The 16,366-nt window shown below is 49.9% G+C and overlaps 7 protein-coding genes across 7 annotated transcripts; 3 read left to right on the top strand and 4 right to left on the bottom strand.

The window, feature by feature from the left end:
• Positions 1–156: 156 nt before the first annotated feature.
• On the bottom strand, positions 157–2,037 carry ASPWEDRAFT_112083 (alkaline phosphatase; the record flags this gene model as incomplete). The annotated part of the gene is made up of 2 exons (XM_040828301.1): positions 157–476; positions 522–2,037. 2 exons carry the CDS (start codon positions 2,035–2,037, stop codon positions 157–159), a joined length of 1,836 nt encoding a protein of 611 aa, XP_040689122.1.
• Positions 2,038–2,462: 425 nt separating this feature from the next.
• ASPWEDRAFT_133490 (uncharacterized protein) lies at positions 2,463–3,197 on the bottom strand. Its single transcript, XM_040829307.1, has 2 exons — positions 2,564–3,197; positions 2,463–2,487 (listed from the first exon to the last, which is right to left on the bottom strand). Exon 1 carries the CDS (start codon positions 2,854–2,856, stop codon positions 2,590–2,592), a length of 267 nt encoding a protein of 88 aa, XP_040689121.1. The 5' UTR covers positions 2,857–3,197; the 3' UTR covers positions 2,463–2,487; positions 2,564–2,589.
• ASPWEDRAFT_40642 (uncharacterized protein) lies at positions 2,463–3,836 on the bottom strand. Its single transcript, XM_040835375.1, has 3 exons — positions 3,155–3,836; positions 2,564–3,082; positions 2,463–2,487 (listed from the first exon to the last, which is right to left on the bottom strand). Exons 1-2 carry the CDS (start codon positions 3,678–3,680, stop codon positions 2,886–2,888), a joined length of 723 nt encoding a protein of 240 aa, XP_040689120.1. The 5' UTR covers positions 3,681–3,836; the 3' UTR covers positions 2,463–2,487; positions 2,564–2,885.
• Positions 3,837–4,185: 349 nt separating this feature from the next.
• ASPWEDRAFT_183501 (uncharacterized protein) lies at positions 4,186–5,181 on the top strand (the record flags this gene model as incomplete). Its single annotated transcript, XM_040831985.1, has 3 exons — positions 4,186–4,427; positions 4,485–4,755; positions 4,822–5,181. The coding sequence occupies 3 exons, from the start codon at positions 4,186–4,188 to the stop codon at positions 5,077–5,079; spliced, it is 771 nt and encodes a 256-aa protein (XP_040689119.1). The 3' UTR covers positions 5,080–5,181.
• A 2-nt stretch (positions 5,182–5,183) lies between these two features.
• On the top strand, positions 5,184–5,972 carry ASPWEDRAFT_40641 (uncharacterized protein). The gene has a single exon (XM_040835374.1). The coding sequence runs from the start codon at positions 5,392–5,394 to the stop codon at positions 5,773–5,775; it is 384 nt and encodes a 127-aa protein (XP_040689118.1). The 5' UTR covers positions 5,184–5,391; the 3' UTR covers positions 5,776–5,972.
• A 949-nt stretch (positions 5,973–6,921) lies between these two features.
• On the bottom strand, positions 6,922–9,815 carry hmt1 (putative vacuolar ABC heavy metal transporter (Hmt1); the record flags this gene model as incomplete). The annotated part of the gene is made up of 3 exons (XM_040837599.1): positions 6,922–8,215; positions 8,266–9,404; positions 9,459–9,815. The coding sequence occupies 3 exons, from the start codon at positions 9,813–9,815 to the stop codon at positions 6,922–6,924; spliced, it is 2,790 nt and encodes a 929-aa protein (XP_040689117.1).
• A 2,250-nt stretch (positions 9,816–12,065) lies between these two features.
• Positions 12,066–16,355, top strand: ASPWEDRAFT_172247 (WD repeat protein; the record flags this gene model as incomplete). The annotated part of the gene is made up of 2 exons (XM_040830913.1): positions 12,066–12,337; positions 12,509–16,355. The coding sequence occupies 2 exons, from the start codon at positions 12,066–12,068 to the stop codon at positions 16,353–16,355; spliced, it is 4,119 nt and encodes a 1,372-aa protein (XP_040689116.1).
• Positions 16,356–16,366: the final 11 nt, after the last annotated feature.

Raw genomic sequence — 16,366 nt, 5'->3', positions numbered from 1 at the left:
TGATATTGAGATTTCATGTGCAATAGATATGTTCTGATGGTCCTGTCCATAACGCCTGTCTGTAGAATTGAGGTTCGTTTAATTTGATATTCGGGTGGATTTGGTTGAGTGGTAGTGGGTTTAGTGGGTTTAGTGGGTTTAGTGGGTTTAGTGGGTTTAGTGGGTGCCACCGCATCCGCAGTCTGATTCGGATCGTTTGAATTCTCCGTGGTAGGTGTCTAGACCTACGGTACGGAAGTCCGAGCCGAGAGGGTCGCCCATCCAGCTGAATGGGGTTTCGGCCTTGACGGAAGCGTCGGCGTTGTCATCTGGGGCAGGGCCCGTTGAGACGGGGGACGCCTGGAGGAACTTGGTGACGTTGTTCAGGTCGAGACTGAGGTAGTTTGCGATGAAGTTGCCGATTTCGATATTCTCGTGGTTGCCGACCAAGGGCCAGGCGTGCTTGGAGGAGGAAGCGTAAATGTTGACGTCGACGCCTGGTTGGGTTAGTTTAAGATGGGATAGTTGGTAAGATGACTTACCGGAGTGTCCGTGTGTCGACCATCCGATTTGTGCTCTTCGGCTGAGCATGTCCGAAAGTACATTACTGGACGTTGCTAATTGGTGAGGAGGGTTCAGGACGGCGTCCACCTCTTCGGCTGTTGCATCGGTGATGCCCATTGCCTCCTTTAGAAGACCCTTGACGTATTTCTTCTGCTTCGAGGAGTCTTTCTCCCCGGTCAAAAATTTCGAGAGCTTGCTGTTCACAAACTCGACGGAATGTTTGGCATTGGCGAGCACATTAGGAAGCCACTTGTACTCGGGGTAATCCGGGCTCAGTTGGCGTGCGGCCGCCAAACCACCAGTTTCGTGGTCAGATGTACTCACGACGACACCAGGGGTTGAGTCGTTTTCAAGGAACTCCAACACGGCATCGAATGCTCTGTCATACGCCATGACTTCGTGGACCTGGGCAGCAGGGTCGTTGGCATGACCCGCATGATCAATGCGAGATCCTTCAATCATCAGGAAGAACCCCTGCTCACTGTCGGCAGTGGCCTCGCTGAGTGTCTTCAAGGCAGTGCGCGCCATTTCCTCCAGGGAAGGATAGACATCCTTCTGGGTACGACGGTCAATCTCGTAGGGAATGTCCTTCTCAGCAAAGAGCCCCAGCAACGGCAGCTGGGCTTCCGTTCCACCGTTCAGCGAGTCAAAGCCAGCCCGGTCATTGATGTAGTTGAATCCATTGTTCTTGGCAACCTCAATCACATCCCGGTCATCGCCTCGACAGCTTCCCTCTGTCGAGTTGGGCAGGAAAAAGCACCGGCCACCACCGAGCATCAGATCAACCACCCGGCCCAGTGGGTATTCTCCAACCTCCTGCAATGCAACTCTATCCTCGTAAAAGCGCAGGTTGACATGCGAAGCAAACGCAGCAGGCGTGGCATCGGTAATGCGGGTCGTCACGACCAACCCGGTCTTGTAACCGGCCAAAGCAGCTGCCTCGAGCACGGTCCCACAGGGTTCATGCTCGGGTGTAACCGAGATAGCATTGTTGTAGGATTTCAGGGCACAGGAAAAGGCCGTCGCTCCGGCCGCCGAGTCCGTCACAAGGGTGTTGCTGGACCTCGTCCTGGACGTGCCGATGTAGTGCTGGTCCAATACGAGCGTATCGTCAATCGGCAGGCCTTCCGTCAATTGTCTAAAGCTGCGAGTCATGGTCAGACTGGCAGGACCCATCCCGTCGGACACCATGAAGATCATGTTCCGCTTGCCCGCGGGCTTGCTGCCAGGGCCCCAGCTCGGTTTCGAGGCAAGCTTGTGGTTTCGGCTCACTTCATGCTGGTAGACGACGGCGAGGACGATAACGACAATGGTGGCAATGATGGCCCAGGCAAAGAGACCGATTTCTCGCCAAAAGGCCCAGCCGCGTCGTGGATGCGTGTGATGGTGATGGTTGGTACGTTCACCGGTGAGCAGGGCGTCTTCTTCCTCGGCCCGCAACGATGCGCGGTCGGAGGAGGCGCGAGGAACCGATCGTGGTTCTTCAGATGACATTTCAAACGATCCTTGACTCATACAAGGATTTCAAGTAGAAGATAGAGATGGAAATGATGAGATGGAGCATCAGACAGGGTCCGATGAGGTCGATGACGATAAAGAGCGATCGAACTAAGCGATAGCTGAAGTGGAGATGCCGCTTTGGGCGGAGTAGTTAGGCTTGGCAGCTCACGGGATATGTCACATGGAGACGACATTCTTTCCGTTCAGTCATGCAAGAATTCATATTTACGAGCTATGGATAGTGATTGCAGTTGATTGGATTGGCAGAGGCTATTCAATTGGCTATAGACCTTTATGGTCCTCATACATCGAATTGGAGACTAGTTGGTGATGGATATCCCCGCAGACCGCCAGCCGCAGAGCCTCATTTGTTCCAAGCCTCCCATATTTTACCAGATATGTTGAAAGCTCACATTCTAGATATCTTCCCAGCATGCTGCCGTTCTATAAACCCATTAGAACCCGGGGCCACACTTCCACGTGCCAGATTCCTTCGATTCACTGACAAAGGTCATCTCACCAAGCGCAAACTGATTCAGCCAGAAGCTACACCACTGGGATCGCGAACGGCGACGAATTCAAATTTAAGTTCGGGTTCAATCCAATGGGATAATAATATATACTTGGAGATTGCAGATGTGGACTTGTTGTTTGGTTGATCGATAGGCTATGGATCGACAGATACATAGGTGGCATAGACAAACATCGAGTCCAAGCATTGGATGTTGCGATATACACTACTCCATTAAAAGGCAACAAATATGAGACGATACATGAGCGTAGATTAGAAGTACATAATATACATACAGTCATTCCTCAGGCAGAGCAAGATGAAAAATATATCACCTCCCCTTGAACCCAATAGGAATCATCGCCGCCGCAACCTCCGAAACACCCCTCTCAGTCGCCAACAGATTAAACTGAGCAGCCGCATTCCTCGTGTCCAGCACTTCAACACGAACACCCAGCGAATTGATATGTCGTTTCGTATCGGGCGAGAGGGGAACCATCGTAGCTCCCATTCCGATAACCAATAGATCTGTATTACGTTAATTAGCATGAACTCTCCAGACGCGCATATGCCATATGCCATTGAATAAGGGAAACCTACCCGGACGCGGCCACACAGCATTCAACAATCCCCAAACCTGCTCATCAACCTCAAACTGGCCCTTCTTATTCACCATCCCCATTTTCCCACCCGCGGTGACCTCCCACGGCCGCCAGGCAAACGCCTCACCACCAACTAACAACAACCCATCACCGCCCTCAACTCTAAGCCCATTATCCAGATGGAAGCCATCATCGAGCGTGGCCTCAATGGCTGTCGTCGGGGGTGGGACACTTCCTAGCACATTGAGCGCGGCGAAGTCCGTCTGGGTGCTTTCATTTGAGGTCGGGCCGCGATCGTGGCTGGTAGGCTTTGCGGAGTGAGAGCGAGGGATCATCCGTGTTGGGCGGGAGACGCTGGTAGTATTGTGGCGGCGGGAGGGGAGGGTGTTGGAGATGGCAGCGCATGGTGAGGTGATTCGTGAGATCGGAGTCGATGTCCGGAGAGAACCGCGGAGGGTTGCGGTGGAAGTTGTTGAGATGGAAGTGCGCAGGGCGCGTAGAAGCTGAGGAGAAGGAGTGTGCATTTTGTGGGTGGCCTTAATGATGATGATAATATGCCTGGCGTAAAGTTGAAATATTCTAAGATGTTTTATTATATGAGATGAACAGGAAATCTGAGGAGATGATGAAATGCAGAATATGGAGATCGAGGCTTGGCGGTTGGCAGCAGCCAATCAGAGGCCAGCCAATACAGAGCATCCGAGCTGGATTCCAGTATAGGAATAGTTCATAATGATGATAACGATAATAATAGTAGACTGTAGTATAACAATAGGCTGTAATATTCATAAAGAAGCCGAATCATGCAAGGCAATGGCTAAGCACTGTTGAATATGAGGCTGTGCTGACCAGGATTCTTGGTTTCGCATAGGGCTTTGCTTCGCTTTCGTTTAGATCTTAGCTTCATAGTTAGTATACAAGATTGTGTATATAAGACTGAATGAATCCAGATAGATGCAGTATCAATCAATTCTTTCTTTACATATCTTCTCATTCATCAACATCAATATTATCTATCATCTATACAAAATGAATACCCTCCTCCTCGCCCAACTCATCATCTACATCATCCTCATCCAACCCATCACCTACATCACCTACCGTCACGGTCTACACGGCCTCCTAGGATGGGGCTATCTCAGCATATTCTGCACCCTCCGCATCGTCGGCGGCGGATTGGGTTTTAATAGAGACAGCACAGTCGCATATATCATCAACAGCGTTGGCATTTCACCATTACTCCTCGCTGTGGATGGGGTTCTGCATGAAGCGTATGTCCCTCTTAAGACCTATCTCTCATCCACATATATATATCTAATAATGTTCAGAAAAACATACCGTAACCCACACCTCCACAAAGCCTTCCACTGGGCTTTTGTCATCATCATGCACATGACAGTCATGGGAGCAGTCGTGGTAGCAGCCAAAGGAGCTGCAGGGCTCGCGGGGAATAATCCCACCTCCACCGATACCAACCTATTGCAGGCTGGAATCGCTATTCTCGAGACCTGCTGGGCTATCTTGGTTATTTGGGCTCTGTTTGCGCTGCTACCTGCTCAGCGGGCGAAGAATGCACCGGGGTATAAGGAGGGGAGTACTGTATGTTGCTTAATCCCTTGATACTTATCGTGGATTATAAGGTGATATGCTAACGCAGGTTATCAGTTGTTATATGGGTCTCTAATCGCCTTAGTTTTCATCGGCATCAGAGTCCTCTACGCCCTGGTCGCAGACTGTACGCAAGATGCAAAGTTGAATCCCATGAGTGGTGAATTGGCTATTCGGGTGGTTCTGGGTTTGATTTCGGAGCTTGTTACAGTTCTTGTTTTCATTTATGTTGGTGTTCGGACGTTGGATGTCAGGAAGTATGCTGGGGTGGATGCTAGGAAGAGTGAAGATAGAAGTGTGGAGAATTGGGCGTGAGGGATTGCACTGTCTTTTTATTACTGCCTTATCTTTCAGTATAGCATGCTTGTTTTCAAATTATATAGAATAGTTAGATAGAATATAGACATGAGACATGACTGGGTTTATTGAGTTATCATAGTGGTAGTGTGTTTGATAAGTATATGGCTTCATATACTATCTCTAGCTACCTACACCATATCCGTAAGAACAACCTTTCCAAAATGTGACTGGCTCCAGAGCAAGTTGAATGCGTCTTTGAGCTCCATCAATGGAAACTTCCGAGCATCAAGAACAGGTTTAATATCATGCATTTCAATAGCCCTCGACATGTCCTCGAACTGCTCACGATTCCCAACCTCAATCCCACGAACCGTACAAGCTCGAAACAAAGGCTCCAAACGAGGCCCTCCACTCAAGAACCGCCTTCTCCCCGCCCCCCTAACAAACTGGCAAAGCAACGACGATGGCACCATCACTACCCACGACCTCGACTGGCTTACTCGCTGCGCTGCCGGCGGCTTCTCCATGGTAATCACCTGTGCCGCACACATCCATCCCCACGGACAAGCATTCCCTGACCAACTGGACATCCACGACGACATCCATCTCCCGGGGATGCGCCGTCTCGCCAACACAATCCGGCACCATGGTGGAATATCTTCTGTCCAGCTGCCTGGTGGGGGGTGCTGGATGCTGGATGTGATTTTGTGATGCTGGGGAAGGTGGTGATTTTGGATCCTGATTTTCCTAGGCGTGTGGAAGTGGAGGAGGGAAAGGGTGTTGTGCCTGGGCTGCCGGTGACTGCGCAGTAGTTGAGGGGGCATTCTGGGTTGGGGGAGAGGTTTATTGATTATTTGAGGACTTGGGATGAGTTTGCGAGGGGGTAGTATAGTAGATAGTTAGATTTAGGTAAATGTTAGTGTGATTGCCATCCGGATGAACAGTACATTCTATCCCTATATACGATTCCACTGCCTTGATTTATAATGGACAAAATAGCTACTCCCCATGCTGGAAGGCGAGTGTCAACTATTTCACTATAGATGAGAGTACTACTACTCACGGGGATAAAATTAGACGTTCAATATATCCAGCGAATATTAATTTATCAGAAGGGGTTTGCTATGAAAAAAAAGAACGGCATGTTATAATGGATTAGGGTTAGTCGGTACTTTCTACTATGTAGTATAGAGAGTTATCAATCGGATCAACACAAGGATTGATTCCCTTGGGTCGATCGACATTTGCCACGCGTCTGTCGATCGATTGTGGGTGTTCTAATTGACTAGTATCGCTGTCGATCGAAGGCTTCACAAAGCTTGGGTTGAAGTCACTAGGTACCTAGGTACCTACAGTATGTACAGCCGGCTTTCTCAGCAAATACAATCATACGAAGCATTTCTAATTCAGATCCAACTCAATGTCCATTAGGTAGTCTAAAGTAGTTAACGTATTCGGTATGTTTTTGTTTTCCGTCTTCCAAACATCCTGGGTCCCATCGAACTCGGCTGCTTTCAACGGCAACCTTCGTGTTTGCGTATGAAATGAAATGAAGAAAATGATGACAGGAGCATGTGTCGTACCAGTCATGATCGCCTGAACGCCACAAAAAAAAAAAAAGAATGGGGAAAAAAGACAAAAGTATCCCAGAACAGTTCGTGCAAAACCCGAAAGAAAAAGACAGTGAAAAACGAAACATGGTATTTCCTCCCCTCAATGCCATAGCACCGTATGCCCGAATATCCTCCGCTCCATTATCATTTATACGTATGGGAAATCATATAAACGGGAAAGAAAAAAAAAAAATCAATGAAAGAGATTATTACTTGTGTCTTTCTCAAGACGCGCATCCAAGTCTCAGTGCCCTTCAGGGCGGCTGACTGGATGTCCTTGGGCCGCGTTGTGGTTGTTGTGGCGGTCCTCGTCAGACTGGCTGGAACTGTCATCCGCATGCCCCGCAGAAGATGCACTGCGCAGACGTGCAGCACGGTCCTGGAGCACTTGCGCCTCGGCCGCAGCCTTCTGTGCGCGAATCTGCTTCCGCCACATGCTCGCATACCGACCCTTCATGGCCAGAAGCTGGTCGTGCGTTCCACTTTCGGCAACCTGGCCTTCATGCAGCACCAAAATGCGGTCTGCGGTAGTGATGGTACTGAGTCGGTGAGCGATGACGAGCATTGTACGACCATGGGAGAGAGTGGAAAGAGCTCCCTGGATATGTTCCTCTGTCTCCGTATCCAACGCGGCAGTGGCTTCATCCAGAAGAATGATCCGGGGGTTCTTGAGAATGGTACGAGCGATGGCCACCCGCTGCTTCTCTCCTCCACTGAGCCGGAGACCACGCTCTCCAACCTTAGTCTGGTAGCCGTCGGGGAAAGACATGATCTTGTCGTGAATACTAGCCGCCCGGCAGGCCTGGTGAACCTGCTCTTCCGTGGCGTGTTGGTTTGCATACTTCAAATTATACATCAAGGTCTCGTTGAAAAGAACCGTATCTTGTGGCACAACTCCAATGTGCTTCCGGACCGAGTCAATAGTAACATCTTCCACATCGTGTCCATCGATCCGAAGACACCCCTTCTCCGCATTGTAGAATCGGAAGAGCAAGCGGAAAACCGTTGACTTGCCACCTCCGGATTCACCAACCAAGGCGGTGGTCGTACCGGGCTGGCAGTGGAATGTAAGACCATTCAAAGCAGGCTTTCGAGCATCATATGCGAACTGGACGTTTTCAAATGCGATATCGCCCTTGCATACAGGCATGGGAGTGGCAGATGGCTTGTCGACAACAGTAGGTTGCTCGCGGAAAAGCTCGAGTAATCGCTCTGAATTAATCATTGCCGATTGAATAGAGCGGTAGAATGTGCCAAAGAAGTTCAATGGCCCTTGAAGCTGGGCCATGTAGGTGAGAAGAGCCACGAATTTACCCACATCCTGTTGGCCAGTAGTAACTTGGTATGCAGCGATAAAGCATGTGATCAGCAGACCAAGCATGAAAACCGTGTTCTGGCACGTGTTCATCAAAGTCAGAGAGAACAAAACGTGGTATTCAGCGCCCTGGAAATCAGAAACGGCAGTCCGGTATCTGCCGAATTCGTAGTCTTCGGCATTGAAATACTTGACTGTCTCATAAGAGACCATCGAGTCGTTCCTGAGATAATGTTAGTCAATATTTTAGATAAATATAGCACGTCCACTCACTTGACAGCATCTTCCTGTCGCGATGCGTTGACCATTTGTCTTCGGATTGACGCTCTCCACTGGGCCATGCGAACGGTGACATAGAGGTAACAGAAAGTGACAATCGCAACCACGAGGGCATAGTATGCATCAAAGGCCACGAGGAAATATCCAATAGCGACACAGAGATCGATCAACATCGGAACCACCTGGAATGTGACCTGTTCGAGGAAAGTATTGATAGAGCTTCCCTTGCTGAGGGCAGACAGGACTTCTCCTGTCTTCTTGCCCAAATGGAAATCCAGACTGAGCCCATGGACGTGTTCAAATGCTGCAGTGGAAAGCTCCATGTACGAATACTGACTGACAGGAATCCATAAGCTGGAGCGCAATGAGCCGATCAAGCCCTGGTTGCCCTGGAGCCAGCGGTAGAAAATGTACAGGCAAATCTCCAACCAAGGTACACGGAACTCGCCACTTTCCTTGGACAAGATGTTGGTGATGACTCCGACTTGGTATGGGACTAAAACATTGACGACTCGCTGCGAGAGAATCAAAAAGAAACAGACGACGACGACGATTTGCAGGCGCCGAGACTTGGACGGCCACAGGTAAGGGAAGAACAACGAGTAACCGCTGAGGTATTCCCACCAGCTGGTCGATGGAATGGTGGTTGGTCGAACCCATGGATCAGCTGGCTTGGGAGGCTTATGGTTAGAAGCACCATTCGTGGAGCCATAGCCATTTCCATTGGCAGCCCCTGTTTCCGCACTAGAAGGGTCAAGCAATCCAGTGGACTCACTAGGGCCGCCATTGACGTGATTACGGGCAGCACTTCGCTTATGGGCCTTATAACGGATCGAGGTGGCCAAGTAGATCACAGTCAGGGCCAAGAGAACCAGAATACGCAGGCAATTGGAGAGGACCTCCAATGATTCCCATAGAGTGATGCTATTCCGAAGTTGGCCGCCAATTGGGTTTCCAACAATCGGCTCGTGATGAACGTTTGTGTAGATCGAAAGGGACGCTCCCAAAATAGCCAATTCGAAAGGTATCGCCACCAACCAAGGGACAAATTGGGCGCATGTAGGCGAAGGGTTTGTATCCAACAATGAGACAAGAATAACGGCGTGAACGAAGAACGATCCCACAATGTAGATCTAGTAACAAATCAGTTGCCTATTTTCCCGGAAACACCTGCCAATGGAACTTACCACGACCGACTGACCACACCACCAATGGTCCGCCCTAGCCAAGATAACATGGACGATGTTGATGGTGGCGTCCCCAAGCAGGGTCAAAAGGACGCCCGCCGCGAGCCAGTTGAAGAGCAGCCTGATCCTTGGAGAAAAGCGTTGCACTTCCTTGATCACGGTCATCATACTCCGAGACCGCATTGGCAGCGGTCTCCCCCCCGGGCCAGTCCGCACAGCATTGTCATTTTTCTTGACGCTCTTCGCTGCCAAAATGGAATTGGCAACAAAAGCAATGACAAAGACAACCAGGAGACAGATGGGATAACTGGTGCGAAGATACACCAGCGATTCACGAATGGCGTGGTGTGAACCCATGATGTAAAAGCCTGGAACCAAATCCTCCCACGCACGCGATAACCAACACAATTAAAAGACCATCAATTTATTTCCCATGACACAGCCACCGTAATAATCCGAACAACCGAGGGGGCGCAAGAAGCGTAGATATAGACGGACGCAGGCAAGACTCGACTCGGAAACGACTGGGAGGTGAACCATGCACTGAAACAATAAACAACCGATCAAAACCCGGTCGGGACGTGGGGAGAGATCAATGTCTCTGATGAATCTTCTCTATTCCGGGAGAAGAAATCTAAACCAAAAAAATAAAAAAAAAAAAGATCGACCAAAAAATAATGATTTTGAGGGAGAGAAAAAAAAAAAAAAGAGAAGAAAAAGAAACGGGAGTTGAATAAGTACAAGGAAAGGAAGAATACGGGAAGAGGAGGATTAAAGGGCTATAAGAGGAGAGCAGCCAGAACGAGGGGGAAAAGAATCCCAGACAGCACACTCATACGAGGGAGTGCAATAGATAGAGAGAGAGAGTAAAGAGTAGAGTAAGAGTAGAAGTAGAGAAAAGAAGAAGAGGAGGAGAGAGCAAAAAAAGTAAAAAAGAAAAGAGGAAGAAAAAAAAAAAAAAAAGCACGAGAGAAGTGTGATGGTTGGAGAGGAGAATTACTAGTAATAACTTTAGCCGTCGAAGAATGACGGTGTGGATCAGCAGCAACTCAAAGCATGGAAAATTCGGCCTGGAGGCGAAAAAAAAAAAGCAAGAAGGACGAAGCAGAAGAGAAGGAAGAAGAGAAGAGCTGGTTTTTTCCCCGAGAGACTGAATGTCAATGTAGGTGATTCTTCACTTGGGCTCTCTATCTGCAAATCGGACTTTTTCTTGTTTGCTTGTTTCTTGTTTCCTTTTTTTCTTTTTTATCTTCTTGTCTGGATGAGACTATTCAGGTATTCAGGTTTACTGCTAGTATTATGATTATTACTGATTAGGTTTGCTTTTCAGCTCAACAAAACCAACACGGGAATAAAGCAAGAAAGACGAAAAAGCAACACCAAGGATAAAAATACAAACTGACACTTTCCTCGAGCTGACTGGCCTGAAGGAATCAAGCCAGAGAGGTTCGTACCCGATGGACAGGGGCGTTTGGTGGAAGAACCAGAACGGAGGTTCTCCACTGGGGAAGCTATATTCGATGATCGTGGATCGATGACGATACCCGGTAGAGAACGGAGTATTATTTATATTAACATATATATATATTAGATAAACCACAAATCGAGAATAGCTGGATACTATGTAGAGTAGAGACAAAGATCTTAAGATAGATCGTAAGATCGAGGCCCCAGCTGTTTTGCTGGGAATGGATCCCTTGATCGGTGGCTGAATGCATTTCCAGGGGCATCTCAACCATCCATGAGGATATCGACAGAACATCCTTTCATCAGCAGGCCAGAGCAATTGGATGCATCCAGGCGGTCTCTGTGCCACCTGTGATTCGTCCAGATGACACAATACAAATATAGTACACCTCCAGAGCTTCTGTCTGTCCGTCGAACTCTGTATACTCGTAATATCACATCCAATGCAGATGGCGCTACCAGTCAAAATGATGCATGCATATTGATCATCCGGAAATCTTCTTGCGTTGGACGAAAATCAGAAGATCTCTTGCTCTTTTCAACCTTCTGGCCTCTATCTATCCATGGCCATCCCATCCACAGTATCCAGAATATGAAATATCCATCTATTACTGCTCTTCCATGTACTCCGTAGTATACTGTAGCTATTATAGGTAGCTAAGAATAATTCCTCCACCCAAAACCCACCGATCCGATCGATTCCCCCAGCCAAAACAGGCCCATCACGCGTCCTCGCCACATTATCGTGACTTTTGCCCTCCTCCTCACATTCCTCTGTTGCTACGTGCATCTTCTTTGCAGCTGCAAGTCTACGGAAAATACAAGACAAAAGTCACAAAACGAGAGGAGAGAAAAAAAAAAAAAAGAAAGAAAGAAAGAAAGAAAGAAAGGAAAAGGAAAAGGGAAAAAAAAAAACACTCTCATTCTCAGCCAACCAATCCCAACTCCGCCTCCCCCCTTTCAAACCTCCTCTTCTTCCTCTCTCCTTCTCTCTCTTTCCCCCCCTCCATTATTTTCCCCTCCCCCAGATCCTGTTCTGCCTTCTGCCATTCCATCCCGGCGGTTTTCCCAGGAGATGGACCGATCTTCATGGGGCTGACTGGCACAACCTCTCGCTTGAGTTGAACGCGTCAGAAAATCATGGCTGATTTCTCGCGTCTGCCCACTCGAGGCGGCTCCTCCTCCTGTTCCTCTTCCTACCACTCCAACTCCTCCCCGGCGCCTCCTCCCCCTCCTCCGCCCGCACCGCCGCTGCAACAGAGGTATTCCAATCGTGCCGCCAGCGCTTTGGCACGATTCGCCCAGCCTTTCTTTTCCGGGTCGAGGCCTCCTAGTCCACAAACTTCAGCTGGGATTGTTGGTTCTCGTGCCGATCTCTCAGCTGCTCCCCGGTCTAACCGGTCCAAGTCATTGTAGGTCCCTACTACCCCTCCATTCCTTTCCCTTCTCGGGTATATCACCTCCTCCCATCACACTTCCTAGCCCCCAATTTGTATAGTTTCCCATCCTTGTAGTTACATCTCCTTACTTATTCCCCACTCCATATATCCTCTTTTTTTTTTTTTAAGTCTAACCTTCACCAGACCCGGTGCATCCCAAACAGTTACTCATAAGACCGGCATCCCTATTGCTGCCTTGGATATCTCTCCACAACGTACCCATGCTGTCATCGGAGGTAAAGAGATTCTCAAGACTATCCGTGTATCACCTGCCCATTCGTCCGAGGAATTCAATCTTCGGAATGCCATCATCAGCTACTCCTCCACCCATCACGTTGGTAGTGGACTCTCCGCCCGGCACAAAGACCAGCTGACTGTGAGGGATGTCAAGTGGTCACATGGCAACTATGACCGGATCATCGCTACGGCGGTAGCTAATGGTCGCATTGTTGTCTACGATTTACACCGGACTGGCCTAGAGTTCTGCCGGTTTCAGGGACACAGCCGTCAGGTGCATCGGTTAGCTTTCAACCCGCATTTCCCAGCATGGCTGCTGTCGGGGAGTCAGGATTCCACCATTCGGATGTGGGATCTGCGAATGGCTGCCTCGGAGCGTGGTGTGTCGACCTGTGGAAGCAAGGAACTATACAATGGCAACAGCGATGCTGTTCGGGATATAAGGTGGTCGCCGAGTGACGGTGTCATGTTCGCAACTGCCACAGACAGCGGTGCCGTCCAGTTGTGGGATTACCGTAAAACTGCTGCTCCGTTGCTGAGAATTGCGGCCCACGACCGACCTTGCTTCTCAGTGGATTGGCATCCCGATGGAAAGCATATCGTCAGTGGTGGCACGGACAAGCAGGTCAAGGTCTGGGATTTTTCCTCGTCGGCCGAGCGAAGACAGAAACCGACCTTCCAGTTCCGAACCCCCCAAGCTGTACTTAATGTCCGGTGGCGTCCTCCGTCCTGGGCCGGAGAATCAGGTTCAAGTGACTGGCAATCATCTCAAGTAGCGACTTCCTATGACAAGGAAGACCCGCGAGTGCAGCTCTGGGATCTTCGACGACCCCATATACCGTTCCGAGAATTCGATCGATACGACACGTATGCGGCAGACTTGCTCTGGCATTCCAAAGATCTTCTATGGACGGTGGGTGATGCAGGCGCATTCACGCAGACGGATATTCGGTACGCGCCGCAAGTGGTCAACCAACGGCCGACCTGCTCAGTAGCCTGGAGTCCCAATGGTGAAATGGTCGCATTTGGTCAAAAGCGCCCCAGACGGAGCACCCGTGGTCTCAGCACCACTGAATTCCTGGGCTTTCAGGACGACGAAGGCAGTAGCGGTGAGAAGCTATTGAGTCAGAGCCCGGCAGACGATATCCTTGGCGAGCCCCCTCTACCGCCCTCAATTCGTCACCGACACAGTAAATCAACCAGCGCTGCCCGACCATCCAAATCTTTGGGCAGTACTCCGCCTGGTGCACCAGACTTTACTCCAGTTCTCGCACTGGACAAAGCACTGGCCAAGGATAAAGCTCCCGGTTCACGTCAACTGGGAGCTGTTGGTACTATACCCGGAGCCACGATGGATCCGGTCCTCTTTCGATATCTAGCCCGCCAATATTCGCCACTGATGGAGGACATGGCTGGCAAACGAACGCAGGTAGATGTGTTGCGGTCTTTGCTGGAGTCGCTTGATCACAATGCAGAGCACGCGGAAAATGCTTCTCAGCTTAAATTAGCTCAAACTTGGAGAATCATCAAATTTGCCGTCGTTCAAGAGCTTCAGCTCAAAGCGAGAGAGCAACGCCAGACTCCCGAAAAGGGAAATAGCAGTGTAAAGAAGAAGATGTCCAAAGAGGGCCTATTATCGGAAAAATCCCGCCCTTTGGAGGATGGCAAACAGGACAAGATGAAAAAGCGGTTATTTAAAGGAGTCATGGAGACGGAAGGGCAAAGAAATCCGTTGTCAGACACGGAGAGCGCTTCAAACATGACTACCCCTCTTGCGCAACCATTACCCGACTCCCCAGTTGGCTCTTTTGACAGCACTGACTCCCAGATCACGTCGTTGAATGACGATCTAGCTGATATCCAGCCCCTGCCCCCGTCAGTTCTGAGCTCCTCAAATCAAGGTACCATGAGCTCCAATGGTTGGTCAATGTCCGACGTTGATCCCCGTCCTGTAGCGCAACTCCGGCACCGCCAGTCCAACGGCAGTGAACCTGTACCCATTCCGTCTGACAGCCTCCCGTCCGACCAACTGCGCGGATCAGTGCCACCAGAATTACACGGCGATCAAAGATCCGCGCCTCGAGCGATCACTGGAAGGGCAGACTGGCGTGACATGGGGCAGGAGGACTTTCCAAAGGAGGGTTCAACGGATTATTATGATCAGAAGCTAGAGGACAAGAGAGCGGCCATTCGTGACTATAAACTCTTTCCAAAGAAGCCCTTGTCACTTGAATCACCCATGGATCCTACTAAGGCTGCTGGATTTCACCGGCATGGGTCATCAGAAAGTTTCCCAATGTTTTCGGCCTCTACAGAGAGTTCCCATCCTGCGAAGTCAACTGGGGCTTCATACACCTCTAATTCGAAGTTGTATGAGGCTTCTAATATTGCTAGTCATAATAGCATAGAAGGTGGAGAGGTAGATGAGAATGGTATAGAGGCTCCGCTCTTAACCCCGGGGACAGTACAAGATGGGGTTGAAATACGGGGCGGAGCTTCCTTTGGAGAAAGCCCTCCTGATACTAATCATGTTCACCTCGAAAGGCCTTCTAGTCCTCCTCCACTCTTGACTGAATCCAGTCCTATCAAGACACTGGAGCAGGAAGCCGATTCTCAAATTATCGACCCCTCGTCAGATGTGCAGTCAACTCATTTTGTAATTCCTGGGACAAATGAGGACCTCTCGGGAGTGACTCTTCCTATTACCCCTGATGTGACTGAAAACAAACCCTGGAGTGTTGAAGTCTTGCTGAAAGAGGCAATCAGACACTATCATAGTAGCAGTCAGGCTGATATCCAGTCTGCTGCTCATTTGCTCCATAAACTACACGTTCTTTTCCAAGACTGTGAAAAGATTCTCCCCTTTGAGGATTGTGAAATGATCTTCCAGACCTATAATGAACATCTCCTGCGGCAATTCATGTACGTTGAGGCGGCTGAACTTCGGCAGCTTTGTGTCCCATCTTACCCATCGGTTTATGAATACGCGCAGACGGACTCTTTCATGAATGTGTTCTGCTTCACCTGCAAAAGACCATATGAGAATCCAAGGCACGATAACAGTCGCTGTCACCGCTGTAACACACCTCAGGACCCTTGTGCTATTTGCATGAGTGTCGACCCGCCTCCTGAGTGGGTTGCGGAACATTCTGCTGCACACGCTGAGCAAGAATTAGATTTCGAAGCCACGTCTAATTTACTATCATCGCGATCCTCAATTCGGACCGAAACTATCCCCGAATCCGAAGTCCAGCGATTGGATGGAGAGAGCTCATTTGCTGCGCCACGACCCAAGGGCTCCGCTCTCTGGACCTGGTGCCAAGGCTGCGGGCATGGCGGCCATATGGCCTGCATCAGCATATGGCTGCAAGATGTCTCCATAAGTGAAGGTGGGTGCGCCACCGCTGGCTGCATGCACGACTGCGGCCCTGGACCGCGGCGCGAGCACAATCGTACGGCCACGCAAGAGGAGTCGAAACGACGCGATTCCAGCGGCCGCAAAGCCGGGGTAGGATTTGTGAAGCGAGACCCTTGGTCAAGAGGGGAGAGCAAGGCCGTTGAGAAAGTCCGGGGCATGCTAGGTGTCGCATCAGGGGGCGCAGCAAGTGCTTCGACGACTAGCAGCGGCGGTGCCGGCGGGGGATCATCTGGTATGATGTCGCCCAAGAAGGTGAGACTAGTTACACCTAGTGAGCAAGGGAAACGACGGGCTACTCGTACTAGTATCGGAGGGGGCAGTGTGCTAAGCGGTTGATTCTGCCGCCC

This window comes from Aspergillus wentii, assembly GCF_001890725.1.
Source record: "Aspergillus wentii DTO 134E9 unplaced genomic scaffold ASPWEscaffold_4, whole genome shotgun sequence".
NCBI lineage: Eukaryota > Fungi > Ascomycota > Eurotiomycetes > Eurotiales > Aspergillaceae > Aspergillus > Aspergillus wentii.
Note: the sequence above shows the minus strand (reverse complement) of the source record. Positions and strands in the feature narration are given on the sequence as shown.